The 21,236-nt window shown below is 47.4% G+C and overlaps 1 protein-coding gene across 1 annotated transcript; it reads left to right on the top strand.

The window, feature by feature from the left end:
- The first annotated feature begins 515 nt into the window (after positions 1–515).
- Positions 516–19,218, top strand: VXN (vexin). The gene is made up of 6 exons (XM_045560568.1): positions 516–582; positions 4,715–4,770; positions 10,166–10,319; positions 14,332–14,393; positions 17,611–17,684; positions 18,992–19,218. Exons 1-6 carry the CDS (start codon positions 516–518, stop codon positions 19,173–19,175), a joined length of 597 nt encoding a protein of 198 aa, XP_045416524.1. The 3' UTR covers positions 19,176–19,218.
- The last annotated feature ends 2,018 nt before the right edge of the window (positions 19,219–21,236 follow it).

The following is a 21,236-nucleotide window of genomic DNA, read 5'->3' as shown; positions in this document are numbered from 1 at the left end:
ACACATGACAAATTACTGAATACCCCGTTCTCCTGGAGGGGAAAAAAAAAAAAATGGAAAACCAGCCCCTTCATTTCTGAAATGAGAAGGGGAAATTGCTGGTCCCGAAATCCACGTTTCCTTTTCGGTGCAGTTCTCCAGCCAAGCTCGGCGCTAACGCGGTAGGCAATTTCACTTCATCGTCACCTCACAAAAGACTTCCAAATTCACTGCGGCAGACACCGCAAAATAAAAATGTTAAATACATCCTAGCTGGGAGGGCACTGAAGCCTCCACGCTCAATCAAAGGTTTGCAATAATAGGATTCATAAAAAAAAAAAAAAAAAAAAAGGACAGATGGGATTAGAAAATGTTGCAGTGAAGACTGTGGAATGAGATGAGCTCACAGCACCAGCCTGTCTTTTGTGGACCTGCACAATGATCCCCGAGCCAGACTGGATTAGGAAACCTCGCGACTAGGAGTCCAGAGAGAGGCCCCCGGTTCCCAGGCACTTCAGGGAGAGAAGGCGGACACGATGCATCAGATCTACAGCTGCAGTGATGAAAACATAGAAGTTTTCACCACCGTGATTCCTTCCAAGGGTGAGTAAAATTGCCCTTGCCTGTCTCCTTAACGCGGCTTCTCCTGCAGGAGGGTGAGGACCCTCACGTGCTGTTTCACTATGCTTTAGCCTCAGGACTTTGAGGTCCCATGGGTTCCTTGTTTTGGTGGTATTTGATTGTTTTGATTTTGTTTTTTGTTTTTTGTTTTTCTGGGAAGGAGGAAAAAGGATAAACATCAATCACTGAGAAACAATCCATCGAGAGGAAAACGAGTGCAGTTACATACTCCCTGTTTCACTTAATTCAATACTGACAATCCAACATGCCAAACGAAAGTGACAGCAAGCCATTGTTTAGGCAACACAGATGAAAACAAAATCCCAGGGCAGCGAGACAGATTCTTTCATTTTCTCCAGTGAGCAAGTGGGTTCTGAAATGACAACAGCTGGCTCAAAAGTCTGATCTCTGACTGTGCCATGAAACAGGAGGAGAAATCCTCCCGGCGGTGGCCTAAAGTCCAGCAGAGCAGTCACATCATGCCCTGACCCCCAGCTGGCCTCTCCACAGAAGCCCAGGGCCATCCTGCCAAACTTAGCCTGGAGCTAACACCACCAAAATGTGTGACGCGAGAATCTCAACTTTACAAGCTCTTGTGTTAAGTCTCAGGGAAAGGCTTTGTGTGAGGGTTCAGGTGGCTCCAAGCTTGTGGATATGGGCAGGTCCCTGGCCCCCGCCAGAGCGCAGCCCTCTCTCCTGCTGCCTCTGCTCTCTGCCTGCACCCCTGTGACTCAGGCTGAGCCCCTGGGCTCATTGTCAGACTTGAATGAAGTGGGCCGGGTGTTTGCTGGTGTTGTGACTCCACATTCAAACAATTCCTTTCTTCCTCCCGTGTCAGCCTCCGACAGGGCCATTACTCAGGGGGGAAGGGAGAGACTCAGCTTGGCCACAAAGGACAGCCAGCAGAACATAAATTAAGCTTTAGACACATACTGCCAGAGAGAGAGAGGGAAAGGAGCTAGAAGTCTGCCCACGTGCAGGAGTTGGGAGTCTCTCTGGAGACTCAAAGTCACAGCTGACTCTGACCGAGCAGTTCCACTTGCGGGTGGATAGCCCAGGGGAGCTCTCACAGGTGGATGCTCAAGTGGCACTGACTCTAAGAGGGCAAAATTGAAAATAACCTAAATGTCCATGAGATGGATCAGATGTGTGCATCATACTACGGAACACTACACGACGGCAATAGGAACGAACTAGATCTATGTGTATGGACATAGATCTCTAAGTAGAATGTTGAGTGCAAAGCAAGCAGGCTGAAAAATTATACATCTATGATAGCATTTTGTAAATTTGGAAAAATAAAACAATACTATATATTGTTTATGGATATATACCTAGGGAAAAGGATGGAAACATAGATGCAAATAAAATTAGTGATCTCAGTACCCCTGGGGTAATAGGGAAGGAGAATTAGGAAAGGGTAGAAAGGAGATGAGAATATTATCTCTAATTTTTTATTTCTTTTACATGAGGAGAAAACAAATTGGAAGCAAATATTAAAATGTTAAATATGTCTATCTTCTATAATTTATTTCCATTTAAAAATTTTTAAAAAGAAAAAAATTAAAGACAAAGTGTTTCAGAGACTGCTGCCATTTCTGCTGTGTGACCTTGGGCAAGCTACTTAACCTGTCTGGGCCTGCGTTTCCACTCTGTAAAAGGGAGAAACAGAACTTACCTCCCAGCATTATTATGGGAAATAAATTAGTTAATATAGGAAGCACTTCAGGCATCTAGAACTGTAGTTGGCATGTAGTAAGCACCATGAACTACATCACTTACAAAGTGATTTCTGTTTTTACTCTGTATTTGTAGCAATGAATATGTTCAAAGATAAATATTTAACCCTATATTTCTTTCTTGCCATTTTCATTCATGGCCACTTCCTGGTATTAAACCAAGTATTTGTTGGTATTCATGAACATTTCCCTGCTCAGGAAGTTGTGCTCTAGAAAGGGAGCATTTGCAGGTTTACATTAGCTCATGAGTGGATGAACTCCGCCTCTTCCCACATCTCGCTTTGCCCATCTGGCCTTCTCCAAGGCTTTCAAGCACAGGGTGGGAGAAGATGGTGCTGGCAGGTGTTGAGTCTCTGCTCAGGAGAGAGACTGGTCACTCTTCATTGCATCCCCAGGTTCCCTAACTGCAGAAATACAATTGGGTTGACCTTACCTAACAAAGGTTGAGTCTCCCTGGTGTGCCCTTTTGCCAAAGGCTATGGTTTAACCATGTTTATCAGTGTGCAACAGGCAAACCTTTCTGAGCACCAGCTCAGCAGTGCGGGCAGTGTAATCTAGTGGGTGAAATCGTGGCCCCTGTACCCCTCAGCACCCCCACCTATGCAGTGGAGCGAATGAAGGGTAGCCTCCTTGTAGAGGCTGTGAAAGTGAAAGGGATGAGACATATAAGCCATCACTAGGATAACTCAGTGTGGCTGTCGTGACATTGATTGTTGTATTTCATCCCTCTCTCCAACACACACAGATTGAGTGCAGCCTAATATCTACATATTTTTAAACTGAACCATCATGATACCTCACAAAAATATGGTAATAGCAAATATTCTGGTGTTTCTTAAGTATTTTAAAGGCACAGGACAGAGACCAAGCCTGTAACTGCAAACATGTGTGTATTTTTACTTTCTAAAGAGAAAAAGAATCCTTTAAGGGAAAGGTTTTATAGGCACTGTTCACAGTAAATATGAAAGATAAAAGCTGTGGTTTTACCAAGAAGTTGTACCAGAAGTTATTTCCTGAGGCACCCCAGAGTGGATTTAGTTCTGGGGTGAGCAGTACCACAGCATTCAAAATAATTCTTTTGGGAATGACCAACAATGGGGAGGGGTGCCCAGGGGAATCAGGGAACAGCAGGAGGAAACGGGGAAAGTTCCAGAAAGAGAAATCCTAAGAAAATGCTACACTCTGTAGACATTGTCACCCACTCCTTCCACCTGCCTTCATCCTGCAGAGGAGAAAAACCATAACAGCCGCCTCTAATTCCTGGGAATTCACTCCTCGCCAGGTGCTGGGCCAAGGGTTTTATAAAGATTAGTTCATTTAATCCTTGCCTCAGCCTTCTGAGCAAGGTGCCATTAATAGCCCAGTCTCACAAATGAGGAAAGTGAGGCTTCGAGAGAGTGAGTAGTTTCCCCAAATCACACACCTGGCAAAGGGTCAAGTTTGGATTCGCACCCAAGTGGAGGGAGGGAGTTGGGAGTCCTGGCTACCAACCAGCACTCTCTGCTCCAGGCTCATGGGCTCTGCAGAAGGTAACGAGGACAGCACTCTCTGTCATGTGCTAAGAAGTCACCCAGTTCTAAGCAGGGCAGGGACATGGTGGGATTTCAGTTCCAAGTAGGTCATTTTAGCAGCAATGTGGAAAATAGATGCATTTGTCTCAATTTTTAACAAAATCCACACCTTCTCCCAACCAAGTATTAGTTCTCATGGTTAATGGATTTAAGCTTTTTGTAAAAAAATTTGTGGAAAATATACACAAAATTTACCACTTTAACCATTTTTGAGTATTACATCAGTGGCATTAAGTACCTTTGTATTGTACAACCATCGCCACCATCCGTCTCCAGAACTTTGTTACCCCACACTGAAACATTAAACACCAACTCCCCATTCTCCCAGCCCCCCAGCCCGTGGTTACCACCGTGCTACTTTCTATCTCTACAAATTTGACCACTCTAGGTACCTCATGTAAGAGGAATCATAGAACATGTAACCTTTTGTGTCTGGCTTATTTCACTTAGTACAATGTTTTCAAGGTTCATCTATGTGTACCATGTATCAGAATTTTCTTCCTTTCCAAGGCTGAGTAATATTCCATTGTATGTAGATATCACATTTTGTTTATCCATTCATCTATTGGTGGACACTTGGGTTGTTTCCAGCTTTCAGCTATTGTGAATAATGCTGCTGGGAACTTGGGTGTATTCAAGCCATGTAACACCCTCAGTTGCAAGGGAACCTGCCTCTTTTTCCCCTCGTCCCCACCCCTCCTCACCCCCACCCTGCCTCGGGTCCAAACCTTCTCAGTGTTGTTACTGTAGCTACATCGCCCTCACTGGCATTTTCTAAAACCACTTCTTTGTCTCTCTCTGCAGTGTCCAGTCCAGCCAGAAGAAGAGTCAAAAGCTCTCAACACCTCTTGACCAAGAATGTAAGGAAACTTTAGTTTTGATCTGCTTTGACTGACTTTCATTAGTAAAGCAATGCCCAACCTCTTCACCCTCTCTCCCCTGCCCTCGATGACCAGGAGGGTTTTCCATGTCCCCTGTGGTTGTTGCTGTACTGTCTGTCCTCTACTTAACCAAAATAATTGACCAGCCTCAACCAGACACCAAGCAACCCTGAATTGGACCCTCCTATTCTTCCATTTTCCCAGACACAGAGAGTAAACCTCATTTTATATATACATTTTTTTCTTGTTTAGGGTCCACAATGAGGCTATAGCATCCCTGACCTAGGCGTTTTCCCACTGTGGGCTTTTGTAATGTGGCATTTTTTTCACTATTACAAATAGCAGAGCAATGAATTTATTTTTACAAAATATTACTCTTTGAGATTAATTCCTCAGTGCATAGACCTCCAAGTAGAATTCACAGGTAGAGATAAGAACAGTTTCGTTCATCCATCCATTCATTCATCAAATATTTGCATTTCTATTATGTGTGACAGACATTGTGCTAGATATAGAGACTTTAATAGTGATTTTTAAAAAATGGTTTCTGCTTACAGCTTGTCACATACTTCCAGGAATTCTAAACATTTTGGGTGCTTCCGGCAATGCTTTTCCATTCACCTTCCAACATCACCAACATTGGCTTTCATCTTTTTATATTATGTTTTGCTGCTTTAATATGCCTATGCATTATCTTAAAATTAGTTTACATGTCTTTAGAGCCTAATAATGCTGGGCATTTCTCATTTTATATATGTGTTTATATAAAAGTCGTCAATATAACTTTGTACTTTATTTTAAAAGGGAAACTGTTTCTTCTTGGTTTTACTAGAGTTTCTATTTTATCACAATTTCTCATAGAATATCATTTTGAATTTTTAAGTATTTCAACTGTCAAAAGCCTATTCTCCATTTAAAAAAAAATTTTTTTTAAGTGTCCCAGGAATGAAATGGGATTTTACTAGTTTTTATATATATATTTTTAATTCCAAAAGCAGTACATGCCTATTATAAAATGTTAAACATTACAAAGATATAAAATACAGTAAGTAGTCCCCCTTATTGAAGGGAGGTACGTTCTAAGACCCCCAGTGGCTGCCTGAAAGGGAGGATGGTACCGAACCCTAGCTATGCCTTTCCAATCTCGCTAACAGGACGGCTGCCGGCAGGTGCACACAGTGTGGATGCACTGGACAAAGGGGGGATTCACATTCTGGGTGGGTCAGAGCAGGACAACGAGAGATTTCATCACACTACTCAGAACAACGTGCAATTTAAAATGTATGAATTGTTTCTGGAATTTTCCATTTAATTTTTTCATCACCTAGTCTGTGAAGTTTGGATTAAGTTGAAGGGCTACGCTCAAGGATCCAGAAGAACACATGTGGCCTTGAAGCTGCTGGTTCCCCACCCCTGCATGGTTAGGTGTGTAGACTGTGGAGTCAGATGGCCTGGGTTTAAATCCCACTTCTATCAATTTCCAGCTATGCGACCTTGAGCAAGTTCCCGAGCCATTCGGGGACTCAACTTCCTTAGCATTAAATGGGCATGATAAGAGCACATATATTAAGGACAAATGCGGAAGGAGAAAATGATTTCATACATGAAAAAATGTTTACTCCAGAGCCTGACACATACGAGCATTTGCTAAGCATTGGTTTTTTTTAAAGTGAAAATTTCCTATGTATTAACCTACATTATGCTTTATTGTCTGATAATATACTGCTTTGCAATTTGCTTTCTTCGTTTAATAAATTTTGAACATCTTTCCATGCCAATTCATATGTATAACTCTACCCCATTCTTTATAGTGGCTGCATAGTACACCACTGTATGAATGTACTATTGATATATTTACCCAAACCAAATCTGTAGTTTCCTAGATCCATTATTAATGGATCTGGAAATCATCAATAAGTGGGGTTTCCCCTTTTTTTCTATTAAAACAATGCCATAAAAAATTCTTGAACATATTTTTATGTTCTTATCCAAATGTTTGAGGATGAATTCATAGACAGGAAAATGCTGAGCCAAAGGAGATGAACACTGAAAACATTTTGTAGCCATTGCCAAATGCCTAGCAACTATGTTTTAAAGTACCTTTTCCAGAACAGCCAAGCCAACACTGTGTGGTATCAATGATGTCAATCTTTGACAATCTGATAGATGAAAATATCATATTGTTTTAATTTGTATTTCTATAATTAATGTGATTCTTCATCTTTTCATAGACTTATTGATCATTTCAATACCCTTTCCCCATGGGTTTCTTACTCATGTCTTTTTCCTTTCTGTCAGTTGTATGCCTTTTTCTAAAGACTTTTGAGAGCATTTTATACATTAAGAAAGAGAAGGGCCATTAATGGATGGAAAATTTGGTTGTAGAGCAACTGATTCTGATCCTCCTGGTGGTCTGTAAATCTTAAGCCCAAATTCTAGAAGGAAAATATTCCCAGCTTTCAAGGAGCAGTGAGTGAGTTATTCCCAAAAATTGAAAGGGAAGGATTTGTCTGTAGGTAATTCAGAGTTTAAGAAAGTTTCACAGAAGATTTTTCAGTCATGTGGTCAGACAGCTGGGCTCTTGTCTTCGCATATCCGGTCTTCCTTCAGGTGGGACAGATCAGTCCTTCAAGCTTTCCTCTGAACTTCTGATTTTCCCCGTCAGCCCAGCCGGTCCTCTGCTGGTAAAACTCAGCCCCAGTCACACAGCACATTCACAGTACGAGACACAGAGGAGGCCTCTCAGTCCACCTCCTCCTTCCACAGATGGGGAAAGTGAGTCCCAAAGGGGAAGGAATTGTCTCTAGTCTCTTGTTTCCTCAAACAACTGGCTCTTGGCTTCCTTTTGAGTTCCTTTTTGTCTTTAACTTGGTGGTCTGAAAACTACTGTGATTCATTATCTTGCAGGGGGAAAATGACTCTTATTTTGCAACTGTGCCAATATTTACAACTTTCTTTGGCCCAAAATTCTTATTTGTATCTCTTCTTGCCCCTTGGACTACTGTGTGAATGGATGTCAGGTTCCTTCCTCTACAAATATCTCTTTCCTCTCTGAGCCTTCATTAGCATCAGAGTTTTCTAACTCCCTAACTCCTCTTGAGTTGCATTTGCTTCCAAAATCAGGGCACAGCCACACACTGTTCCTTCTCTAGAGAGCCTCTCCAGTCTTCCCACATCATAGGAGTAGCTCAAGGGGATAAACTTACACAAAGGTGTGGGTCAGTTCAGCCTTCAGCGTAATGGGGCCCCTTCCACGGCGATTCATGGCCCACTGCAATCAGTTGCACTTGGAAGTTCGTGTCTGGATGTGGGCGCCTCTTCGGGTTTTACAAAGAGCACTTGAGAGGCATGAAACTGTGGTTCTCATCCTGGCTCTGTCCCTTACAGCTCTGTGAAAATACATGGCCTCTCTTGGCCTCCATTTCCCTATGTGTAAAATTAGGGAGTTGGGCTGGAACATTTCTATGAATCCCTTCGGTCCCAAATTATGATGATTCTCCGCCATCTAAGTCTTTCCTGTCTTTCTGACTCCCTGTTAGCCCTCCAGGCTGGCAAACAAACAAAAGTGTGAATCGAAGATATCACTGGGTGGACTCCTGGGGCTCGTGTGTTAGCCAGAGTCTTCTGTTCTTCCTGTCTCTGAGACCAGTGGGGAGCATCACTTTACTGTAGAAAAGCCTGTTGCCCTAGTACATTCCTCTACTTCAGCAGGCAGCTTGCTGACCTAGGAAAGGAAAATTCCAGCATTAAACCTTTGTGTCCCCTCCCCCCAACCCAGTTCTCCAGTCTTACCCCCATACTCAGGGTACTAATGACCCTGCTCTCAGTCCAGCAGCAGCAAGCCCAGCCTGTGTCCTGTGGACCAGAAAATAAACCAGGCTGTCAGGAGCCTCTCAGGAGGCCACAGTCACCCATTCAGCTGTCCCTTCCCTGGTGCAGGCCTCACACACCACCCTGGAGCCATCTCAGAGCCTCTGTTGTTGTGGAAAATGAGAACCAAGTACCAGGCCCAGCTAAGAAACAGGAACCTTCTGGGCTGAGCTCCTCTCTTCTTTCCTTTCAAGCTATTGGCATCCTTTAGAGGACTAGAGAAGAGACCCTGAGGAGACACTTGGCCCTAAGTTGTGACCTGGGAAGTAACTGGCCTCATCTCCACCCCCAGGGAACCACCCACATCCACCCGGCTGCCGGCTGAGTAGCTAATGCCTCCCTCCTCTCTCCCTGCCCACGGTGCACACAGTGGGTTGGGGAGGTGGCATTTCTTGTTCCTGAACATCTGCCTCCCTTTCAGAGTGGAAAATGCTAGAAGGAGGTGGGGTCTTCCTGTGGACTCCTCAGGCTTTCACATCCTGCCCTACTTTCTCCTTCTACAAAGCGGGTCTGAAAATACGACACCAGTACTTATCCTCTCTGAGTGCAATGCTGAGAGAATGAAAACAAATGAAAATAAAATTAGGAACAGCTGTGATGAAAGGTCTGCCCCCCCCCCCCCGCCCCCCATGAATGACCCCCGGCGTCCAAGCTGTGTATAAATATGGAGAATCGGAGCCCAAACTGCTAAGATTCCCTTCATGACTCTCCACAGTAAGATGAAAATGGCTGCTACTTTTTGTATTAAGTGTTTACAATTAAATTGTTTCAATGATTTAAGTACTTTTATTATAATTTTTAAGGCCCATGTTGGTAGGCCCCGACCAAAAGGGGTATTTCTTCTGACTATACGTCCCCAAATAGCTACGCAGCAGGTGACCGTGACTGAACACGGGAGCACTGGGGAGCCCACCTGCTCTGTTTTGCCAGCAGTTTCTTTCTTTTTAAAATCTGAGGATCGGTTGGGCCCCAGTTCTCTCCCTAGGTCTTCCCTCCTCTGGAGCTGTTCCCTGCATGAACCAGGGTGTCATCCACTTAGCTGAAAAGACTGTAAGACCCTATTTCCAGGACTGTCTTCATTTCAAATAGCCTGTCCCCTTGTCAAAACGTATCAGGCTGGCGTGGTGGCTCAGGCCTGTAATCCCAGCACTTTGGAAGGCCGAGCGGGAGGATCCCTTGAGGCCAGGAGTTCAAGATCAGCCTGGGCAACATAGGAAACTCTGCCTCTGCAAAAACATGCCAGGCCACCGGGCGGCTGATCTACCTGGATCTTTGGTCTAATGGGCCAGCTCCGGACCCTGTGCAGGGTCTGCTATTGAGGAACACTCTCCACCGCCAACAACCTCCTGAACCCTCATTTTCTTGCACCATGCCACCTTCACTGGAGTAGGGAAGGCTCCAAACATTCCTTGTCCACACGAGCTCCATCTGAAAGGCTCGTGGGTCCTGGGGGCGGTGGGATCCGAGGAGAGGAGTAAGCTAACTGTCCTTCCTCGCCCGGTAGGTGGTGATCGAGTCGGACCTGTACTCACACCGGCCCCTGGAGCTGCTGCAGCACCGCGGTGACCGGCGGGACGCGGGCGACGGCCGCAGGGTGGGCCGGCTCCAGACCGCGCGGCCGCCCGGGGCGCCTCCCGCCAAAGCCCTCGCCAGACCTGGTACGTGAGCTGCAGGCCGGGTCCCGGGCCTCCCCGGGCGCGGGGACCCTCTTAGAGCCACTCACACGCCTAGGACAGGGCAGCAGCGGCGGTGTCTGCGGCCTGCCTTGTGCGTTTCGGAGCTCGCTGGTGAGCCGAGCACCTGCGCTTTTTCCAACTAAATGCTGTTTCCACTGCGAAAGCACCTGCCCCGGGGCTCACCTGCAGCAGCCCCACACAACACCGTCTATCTATAAAACAGGGGCTTCTGCGTGTGTGTGGCGAGCAAAGATGCTGGTAGGTCCCATCTTGCTCCACAGGCAGCGGCGCTGTATTCAGGAGAACATAGAAACCAGTAAGCTCTGCAGGGGAGAGAAAACCATGACCCCTGAAGCAAACGAAGCTCATGTTATTTATTTAACAGATTATGTGTGTGTGTGTGTGTGTGTGTGTGTGTGTGTGTGTGTGTGTGTGTGTCTAATTGTACAGCTCTTCATAAACTACCATCCTAATGTCTTACCATTTTAAATTTGAATGACTTAAACAATCTATAAAAAGAATTCAGGGGCAAATTTGTTTGGAAAACTGGAAACATTATATTCTTACCTTGGATATTAGTTTTGTAAAGGGCTTCCACCCCAAGCAGCTAAACACGAATCTGCCTCTAGCCCACCAAAGTCTGTGATAGTATTTTGCCTGTAATTGCTAGTTTAGGTTGTTTCTGTTATCCCCACAACCTATTTATATTTTAACTCCAAAAATACACAATAGAAAGTCTGGGGTGTCCTCCTCAAAGCCTTTGGGCATTGGGAATTTTGTATGTTATGAGCGCTGTAATAAGACTCCATTGAGTATGGGCCCTTCACCCATCCATCTTTTTCCTGTTTCGTAGATGCTAAATGACACCACTAAGGTTTCTTTGATCACTCAGAACATGATCTTCTGATCCTATGTGTAAGAACACATAAATCAAGCTATATTCTCTATTAAGTGATCACATACACATATATGTATGCAGAGTGAAAGCATTAGAAAAACCACAATCTGCTTTGCAAATTAAGAGATAGATTTTTCTCTGTGTCTATATATAAGTGGGTGGGTGGCTGGGTGCATGTATGTTGGAAAGAGAAAAAGAGAATATTTATCATTTCTACAAAATCACAAAGTGAATTTAGAGCCATGCTTCTCAAATTTTAATGTGCCAAAGAATCACCTGGGAATCTTGTTTTTCTGCAGATTCAAATTCAGTAGGACTGGGTGGGCCCTGAGATTTTATCTTTCTAACAAGCTCCCATATGCTGCTGCTCTGGGGATAACACATTGAGTTGCAAGGATTTAGAGATGATCTGATGCAGTGGTTCTCAAAGTGGAGTGCCAGGAGCAGCAGCAGACCCTGGGAATTTATTGGATATGCAAATTTTATTGAATCAGAAACTCCAGGGTTAGGATCCATCAGTCTGTTTTAATGAGCACCCCCCACCAGGTGATTCTAACGCACCTTGAAGGGAGAGAACCTCCGATCCGCTGCAGCCACCCGTCTGCCAGTTTACAGAACTGAAACCATAGAAACTGTTTGACCTACCCAAGGTCGCACTGCTTGTTAGCAACAGAGCCAAGATTACATCTCAGGTCTTTTGAGTCCCTGGCTAGTGCCTCTTCCCCCAGGGAATGATGTCTTCCCAACTCTCAGGTTTTAGGGGTCACTTTCATCCTTTCTAAGTAGTCTGTGGAAGCTTGGGCTGCCTGAGTCAGTCTGTTATTCTGACAAACAAGAGCAGTAGGTTATGAAATGGAGAGAATCTGCCCAACACGTGACAGTCAGCTCATGCAGGGAATATGCTAGTCAGGTTTAAAAAAAAAAAAAGATACAGAGGGAGAGAGAGAGACAGAGCTGGGCATTGATCCAATTTGCTCAGCTCCCCCAATCTGATAGATTCCAGAGGAGGTGGGAGGCAGTGAGCGTTTCTGAGTCAAAGGCAAAGCCTGGTGCTGTCCACAGGAGAGGCCAAGCCACACTCCCTCACTCCCTCAGAAAGCTGCAGGTCTCCAGGGATCTCAGATCTGGGGACTTGCTTTTTTCAGAGCCCTTGGGAGAAGGCACCTGGATGCTGCAGCCTCTCACATGGGAGAAAGATGCTCTGAGGAATCTTGGGCTTCCTGGGGGCTCTGAAAGTAGAGACCTGGCTGAGAAACTCTCTCACGCTGAGGCCTCAGGTGCCTGGAAAGGTGACAGCCCCACCTCCTGGGCCTTTGGGACCTCTTCACTGAGATGTCCCCGGGCACCTCAGAATCACCTTGTTCAAACCTCTCCTCCTCTCTCAGCTGGGGCCAGTATCCATCATTCCGGGAAATCTCCCAGATGTTTCCCTAACACCTCCTTGTCCTCCCCACCCTTCACACATGCCTAGGTACTTCTCACCTCACCCTCTTGGTACCTCCCTCAAGTGGCCGGGGCTCACTCAGCCTCCTTCATCTCCACCGTGTAGAGAACAGTCAGCGAAGCTCTCAGCCTCAAGGACCCCTCCCTCTACAAGGCAACAGAGGGGTCCTCCTAAAGCAAAAATCTGCCCCCATCATCCTCAGCTTTAAGTGCTGTGTCCTCTCCCTGCTCCAGACCACACTGACCTCTCCAGGGCCACCTCCTGTGACACCCCTACCCCCACCATTCTATCAGGTGGAGCAGCCCTGAGCTGTGACATAGTTCCACCTGTGACTGCTCCACTATATCCTGCCTCCCCGACCTTCCCTGACACTGTTGCCGCTGCAGGCTGCCCTCCCTGGGTCTCCACCCAGCCAACTCCACCTCCTCCCAGGCTGGGTTAGGGGGTCCCTCAGTGAAGCCTCCCCAAGCCTGCAAGACCACCAGAGAGCTCAGTTCACTACCCGCTAAATCATCCTTACCTGGCTTCATCACATTTGTCATGTGTCTCTAAAGCCTGGGTTTCCTCAACCGGAAAATGCAGACTATTACAATATCTGCCTCTTAGGGTGTGGTGAGGGTGAAATAAGACAGCACTCACGTGCTTTATGCTCAGCACAGTGCCTGGCACGCAGACAAAAATACGAGCTGCTGTTATTTGTGCCAGGGCACCATTCATTGTGGTTTGATCTTGGAAGTCTCCATTGTATTGCACTGAGATGTCCTCCTGGGGCTGGGGGTTTGTTTCTCTATGCTTTAGTACAATAAGCTGCGCCTGTCCTGGAACATGTGCACCAGGAGAGACCTGTGTTGAAAGCCAAACTTCCCTACCCTACGCCGCCACCTCAGCTCAGCACCTGCGGCCCCAGGCACTTCAGGGTAGAAATTGCTCAGAAGTAGGCTGAGGCATCAAGAAGAAAGAAGGTTTTCCACCCACACATCTTATGTGGCCAATGTTTCAGGATTCTGATCTGATAAACTCCAGTCCTTCCACATTAAGGGGCCGAACTTCTCACCACAGGTGTGAATTCTCTGCTTCTTATTAGAGGGGTGTCCAGGAGCACCGTGTTAAATAATTGATCCCAGCTGTAGAGACTTAACTCCTAAGAGCCTTTTAAGCCTCTCGTGATCTGAGTGACACCTTAGGAAGGAAGGAAGAGCTGAGGGCACATTCTCTGAGCGCCTACTGCATGCAGGCACAATGCTAAATGCTTCCACACGTGTGATTTTTTTTTACTAGGCTTTATTTTTTAGAGCAGTTTTAGGTTCACAGTAAAACTGAGCTGAAGGTACAGAGATTTCCCATATACCTCCCGCCCCTACCTGTGCACAGCCTCCCCCATTACCACCATCCCCCGCCAGAGTGGCACATTTGTTTCAGTCAATCAGCCTACATAGTCACACTGATCTTATTCAGACCTTAGTTCCAGCCTCCTGGAAGGGTGGCAGTTGCCTCACCGCCTGACCCTACTGCCTGGTTTTGCTGCTTGGTATGAAGGCCTTCAGAAATTTCCCACTGTGATTGATTGGCTAGCAAAGGAATTGATGCAGAACCCGGGGGAGGCAGAACACAGAGTACCACTGAGTAAATGTCTCCTCCATTCAACTTTGCAGTGGGGATTTCGGAACCCAAAGCATCGAATCTGTGTGGGAATCGAGCATATGGAAAATCTTTGGTAAGTAAAATAACCCTGGTTAGTTGTATCTGTCGTGCTTTAAACTTCTCATCATGTCTGATTCTATTGTGCCATGAACAGAAACTAAGAGTCCTTTGTTCCTGGCCTGGGAATTATTAGAAAAGCATACCTGGCCATCTTTTGCTCCTAAAAGCTATCAGCTGGTCCTACCATGTGCACCTGTGGAACATCACTGGCTGCTTCTCTCTTTCTTGCTAGAAATGCAGCTCTTAGGCAAACAGAAGCAGCTATTATCCAACAGACGTCTTGTATATGGGAGGAAAGAACTGGTTTCTAGGATAGGGTGCCAGGTGGAAATGCCTAACTAATTCCCAGGTGCAGCTATGGGGGAAAGAGAGGTAAGGTTCTCAAGCACTGTGAAAGCACGAAACACCAGTGTCTTAGCTCACACTGCTATAACAAAAGATCATAGACTTGGTAGCTTAACATTTTCTTACAGTTCTGGAGGCTGGGAAGTCCAAGACTACAGTGACAACAGATTCAGTGTCGACTGAGGGCTCTCTTCCTGGCTTGCAGACGGCCGCCTTCTCACCGTATGTTCACATGGCCTTGTGTGCGTGCTCAGAGAGCAAAATCTCTGGTGTCTCTTCCTCTTCTTATAAAGACACTAATGCTGTCACAGGGGCTCTATCCCATGACTTCATCTAAACCTAATCACCTTCCGATACCATAACACTGTGGGTTAGGTCTCTACAAATGAATTTGTTGGGGAACACAAACATTCAGTCCATAACAGCCAGCCGTCTCAGGACGGGGGTATCTGCTACAGGTCAGGTTCTCCGGAAGCAGACTCTGAGATCCGGGGTTTGGGGTTTGATGTGTATTAGGGATCAACACCTGTAACAGGAGCAGGGAAGGCAGGTCTTGTGTGGAGGGAGCTGCTGAAGCGTGATGCAGGCCCAACACCTCCTGGTGTGGAGCTCTGGGCAAGTGTTGCCCATTCAGGTTGGTCTGAGTTGGTCCAGAATGGCTGAGATTTTATGTTCCCTCCTCACTTCATCACAGCATGTGGGCTGCCCAGGGAAGAGTGTGTCCTTGGGCCAGGTAGCCCTCTGCCGCCAAGGCTCACCCTGCCATCCTCCTTCCACAGACGGGCAGCTGTCCTTCCTTGAAGGGGGATCAGGTGGCACGTCTCTGGGTCTGTCAGTACATCTCCTTCGTCATCCTCTGGGCATGAATGTCCGGTTCTCTCTCACTTAGCAGAGTCAGCAGTGGCTGGAGGTGATGTTGGCTCAGGCATCCTAGGCTCTCTGAGTGTCGGCTGTCGAGATTCATAGACGGTGCAATGTGAGAAGAGACCAAGATGTTGTCTGTGCCAGCCCCTCATCTTTCCAGAACAAACTGGACAGAGATACTGGTGTTTCACTCACTCCTGGTTTGGGCAGGAGACCTAATCCAGGGATCTCATTTAGGTCATCACTATTCTAGGAAATCTACACAGAGGGCAGGGATGAAACAAGCTGTTTGTCAGAGAGGCCCCTTTCCCAACCTTGTACTCAAGGGAAACCAGGATGGCTGGGCGGTTGACACAGAGGGAAAATTGTCAAGCTACGACAGCGCCAACAGCTGCTATTGGCCAAACCCAGAAAAAGGGCAAGGTTGAGGGGAAGAGGGTGGCTTGTGGCCTTTTACCTGCCCCACCCCTTAGGCTGGGCTCAGATGGTACCCTGGGCCAGAGGGAGCTGGGATGACACAGGGTGGGGATAGAGAGACATGGTTACAAAGGGCAGGGGACAACAATGAAGAGGAGGACAAGGCAGCATGGCTGGCCCCTTCCTCGGGGCCTGGGGGTGGGGGATGGGCTCCTGCAGCTCATCAGAGGCGCATGATCCAGGGCAGGACAGGGGCAAGACCCACACAGCTAAATCTGATTTGACACTGAAATGCACGGGATATTAGACTAAGGAAAGAGGAGGAAAGGAGTGGAATGAGGAGCCCCTAACCCCCTGTCCTCCAGGGCACGGTGGGGAGGGAGTGCTCCAGAGAGGCCACAAGGTGGCACAGTAACTCTCCCCACAGCCTTTGGCTGGCTCAGGAGAGCAGGAGATGGTGAAGGATGGTGCCCTTGACCTGGAATTTCCCAGCGATTTGAGGAATGTGGTGACTTGAAGCCTTCCATGGGGCTTAGGGCAGAAGAGCAAAGCACAGCGTGCGTCAGCTGAGCGAGCAACCTCTGGACCCTGCTTGGGCCAGCAGTTAATTTTCAACTCACCACAGGTCCCCGAGTACTCACCACCTCCTCTGGGAGACGCCAAAGGGGTCAAGTCTCCGGCCTCCCACCTGCCAGGCAGTCTTTGTGGGGACCAAGAGACTGGACAAACACATGAATAGAACCACCAAAAGACAGAATAGGCGGGATAAAGTGTGTCACATAGACCCTCAGCGCTGTGGGGACATGAGGACAGAGAAAGAGCAACTTGGGCCACCAGCCTCAGGGCAGGCTTCCTGGAGCAAGTGGGCTTGAAGGGCAGGCAGAGGTGAGGCCTCGATCAGAGAATGAAGGAAAGGTGCGGAGCTGTGTGTGACCCCCCCACCCCACCCCTGTGGGAACTGGCAGTGTTGACCCATGGGGGAGTGACAGAGGCCACGCTGCACAGGTGGCCTGGAGTGCATGCAGCGTTGAGGAACCTGAGCAGCAGCTGCAGAGCTGGGCTCGGTCTGCCCCGCAGCAGGGAGTCCTTGCAGTTCTGGAGTCCAGGAGGGGCGTGGGGATTGCAGCAGGCCTGGTCGCAAACAAGGAGGTCCGAGGTGACTGTGGCTTGAAGGCTGCAGCAGAGGAAATGGAGAGGCCGGCCCTGGCCTAGGCAGCCTATTAAGCAAGAATCTGCAGGCCATGACAACAAACTGGACACAGGTGATGGTGGGGTGAGGGTGACACTTATGTAAGACTGAGTTGCACTTTCTCTAGTTCTCTAGGTCAGTGGTTCTCAAAGTGGGGTCCCAGGACTGGCAGCACCTGGGAACTTGTTAGAAATGCAGATTCTCAGGCCGAGGTCAGGGCTGCTGACTTGGAAACTGGGGTGGGGCCCAGCACTGTCCTGCCAAACCCTCCAGGGGAGTCAGACGCCCACTGAAGGGCGAGGACTGTTGCCCAGGTTGGTGGCAGTTCGATTCAGTCACCCCCCTTTCAGAGGGCTGCAGTCAGTGCCAGGGCAGGAACCAGACACATCCTCACCATCCCACTTCCTCACTGCAGATTCCTCCAGGGCCCCGGATCTCGGTGGAGGCGGCAGCCCCTGGCTCGGAGAAGGGAGCTGTTCTGACGAGAGGGTGAGTGCTGGGCGCCACGCCGTCCTGGTCCTCTGCAGAAGAGCGACAGGTGGCCTGGCTGACAGGCTCTCGGATGCGCACAGCCCCCTGGCTGGAAACCTCTTAATGAGGCCAGCGGTTTCCCCAGGATCACGCTGGAGTGTTTGTCATGGTTTCTGCTTCATTAACGCCATTCTTTAGCCTTGGAGAAGTGTCATCTGGGAGGGTTTTTGGTTAATTAGATGAATGTAACCACGAGCCATGTTCAGAGCCCGCCGCAGGCACACTGGGGTCAGAGATGCCTCATGAGTGAGTCAGGGACCCCCTGCCCGCAGGGAAGGAAGCCCATCGGATACAGAGGTTCCACACCAGACTTGCAACCCCAGAGTTGACCCGGAGTTGCTAAGTTGACCCAGAAGCAGCACGAGGTAGCGGGAGTCGGGGGGCCCCAGCACCCCCAGGGAACACGGCCGCTGGCATCGCGCTAACACAGCGAGCATTTTCAATTCAGCGTGTGTTTATGCCCCTCACCACGTCGTCCACACCACAGGCAGCGCACACGGGGTTTCAGGACGGTGCAAGGCTGGGCTCTTGACCCCGATCTGCTTTCCAGGCCGCCACTGCCCCCAGCGCACCACAACTTCAGGCAGTTATTCCGTCCCCCGAGTCCCCAGCCATTCAAAAACAAAACAAAACAGTAGCACAGGAATGACAGAGGTACCCGCCCCCATCACCGTGAGAGCTGAGTGAGGTAACGTGTGGAGAGCTGAGCGCGAGCAGATGAGTCCTTTCTCTCTAAGCTCAGTCAGCCTCATTTCAATCTGTTCCGGAACCCTGGCTACAGGAAAGTGAGGCCATTTATTTCACCTGAGGGAAGCAAGTGGGGAGAAAAATGAACATTTATTGAGGGTCTACAACGTGCCAGATGCTTTATTATCTCATTTTTGCCCTTACAAAAGCCCCATGAGATGGATAATATTATCATTTTGCACATGAGGAAACTGAGGCTGGTCAAGGTCAAGGCACTTGCCGGAGGTCACGTGTGAGACAGGAGTAGGATTCGACCCCTGGCCCCATGTTCTTTCAGTAGCTGATGCACTGGGACATCTGCCCTTTCTAGGAAAGTCACTGTTCATGAGAGATGGGAGGGGTAGGGACATAAAGCTGTCCTTGTGAGTGTCCCAACAGTGGCCCTCCAATGATGCAGAGCCTGGTCATGGGACGGAGGAGCCGAGGAGGAGAGCTGTGGCCACTTTTCTCAAGGGAAAACATTAAGTCTGGCTCGGTGAAGTGACCGCCCTCCCCGCCCACCCCTGGCTTTACTTTAGATCCAGACATCTCAGGAAGATGACCGAAGAGTACCCAACCCTTCCCCAGGGAGCAGAAGCCTCCCTGCCGCTGACAGGCAATGCTTCCTGCGGTGTCCCCAGCATCCTCCGGAAAATGTGGACAAGGCACAAGAAGAAGGCGGAATATGTGGGAGCCACTAACAGCGCCTTTGAGGCTGACTAAAGCTGACCCTCTCCAGATGTCCTGCGTTGGCCAAGGTTCCCTGGACAAGGGGAGAAAGCTCCAGGATCGGAGCTGAGCCACATTCACCTCTGCTAGCAGCTGGTCCCAACACATCATCCTCCCTCACTAACTGGTCACCCTGGCTTAGGGCACGGAAAACAACGTCCCTTGAAGGCAAAATAAAACTGTGCACATTGCTGAAGCCATTGGTCTGAAACTGACTTTAGGAGGTCATGAAGTTTATATCCCCATCTTTATGCAAAACACACCAGCCCATTTTAAAGACCTCCAAGAAAAGAAGAGGAGGACTCCTCTGTCTTCCTTGTGAGTTTTTCTAAAGTGTGATTTTCTGGTGTAAATTTCAGAGCTTGACTTTGAGGCATTTGTAAACACAGTGGTTCTCACTGTTCCCATTATCATGTTGATTTCACCGTGATGAGATACGATTTTGAAGGACAAAGCATTATCTATTAACTTAGTAGTTCTAATATGCACTTGAGAGTATCATCAAGATCGATTTTGACGGTCATTTGGCATGACTGCATGAATTCTCCATTCTTTTCTGTGCAGTTTTTCTTTAGAAAAACATTAAAAATTAAATGTTGAATGCTAATGTTTTCTGAAGTGGTATTATGATAATACCTTGCTTTGGTATAATGATTTTCACTTCTGACAGTGCTTTCTCATCCCTTATCTCTTCTTATCTTCACAAAGCCCTGTGGAGGAAAGCACCATTATTCCCAGATATAGATGGAGAAATTGAGGCCTATGGAGGTTACGTGACTAGATACTGGGAGGTGGAATTAGACCCAAGGTCCCCAACTTCTCTCTGGCAGACTCCCTGCTTTGCTTCCTCTAGCAACTGATTTGAGGAAGTTTTTGAATGGTGGAAGTATGTCTCTAGGGGCAACCTTTGAGGGAAGAATCTGATAAAGTTGGAACAAGTAAAGTGATTTAAATGAAACACATCATCATGTATTATTAGGTTGGACCAGAAGCAAGTGCCATTTTTGTATGTCAAAAACAATTAAATATCTATTTCATGTGGTTCATCCTAATATATAATATTACGATTTCTTTCTTTCAATGGAAATGTCACCATCAACTCTATTGTCAACATCAGTAGCCTTAAAATGACAATATACTAATAATAATGATAATGATAGCTATCATTTATTAAATCCCTGCTATGCGCCAGGCATGATACTGGGCACTGTTACATACATTATCCTAATCTTTCTAACAACTCTCAGTTAGGTGGTCTTACCCATTTAATAGACACCAATTCAAAGAGGTTAGATGATAAGACTGAAGGCACCTAACTCATGAGTGTCAGGCTTCAGTGCCTGTGTTATTTCTACCCCTTCATGCAAAATAGTTCAGCACCTAGAGAAGTACCAAGGTTATCAAATAGTTTTCATCTCCAGTGCTAAACACAATTGATGGGTAGAGGCTGCCTGGAGTTCTGTGTGGAGATGGAATCTGAGCTAGAAGAGTGCAGTGATCAATTAGTAATGTCTGCCTGTGGAGGGGATTAGTGACATATGCCTTGTATATTTGTCATCTGTTGCCCAAACTCTGCCTCCAGAAGGCTTTTTTTCTAATTAAGAGGTTTAAATTAATCTAACCTACTTAGTGAAACCAAAAATTTGGCCCAAGACTGTGTTGGACATTGCCGTGTCTTGATTCAAAGAAGTGTTTGGCCACATTGAAGGTCTCAAACTGTTACATTATGACTGCTATGCTGTGCCCATGCCTTGCTTTTTGCTGAGCTTGAGTTACCTGTTTCCATATCTCCAGGTGAACCGCAGAAAGGCGGGGGCTGGATAAGAGGCCTGGGATTCTGGGCTTCTGGGCTTTCATCTTGCTGTTCTCTGCTCTTCAGCCATTGTTTTAGACCCTGAACATCCAGTCCTCATATCTGAACATCATTTGGAGACTTGGGCATCAGGTGCTCTTTGAGTGAGGGGCTAGTCCCAGTGGACTGTGCAGTAGTGTTATTCAGTGTAGACACTGGGGTCCAGAACAAAGTTAGGGAGCCAATAGGTGATCTATGCTGGA

The sequence above is a fragment of the Lemur catta genome, chromosome 9, assembly GCF_020740605.2.
Source record: "Lemur catta isolate mLemCat1 chromosome 9, mLemCat1.pri, whole genome shotgun sequence".
In the NCBI taxonomy this organism is placed as follows: Eukaryota; Metazoa; Chordata; class Mammalia; order Primates; family Lemuridae; genus Lemur; species Lemur catta.
This window is presented reverse-complemented; position numbering and strand designations above follow the sequence as displayed.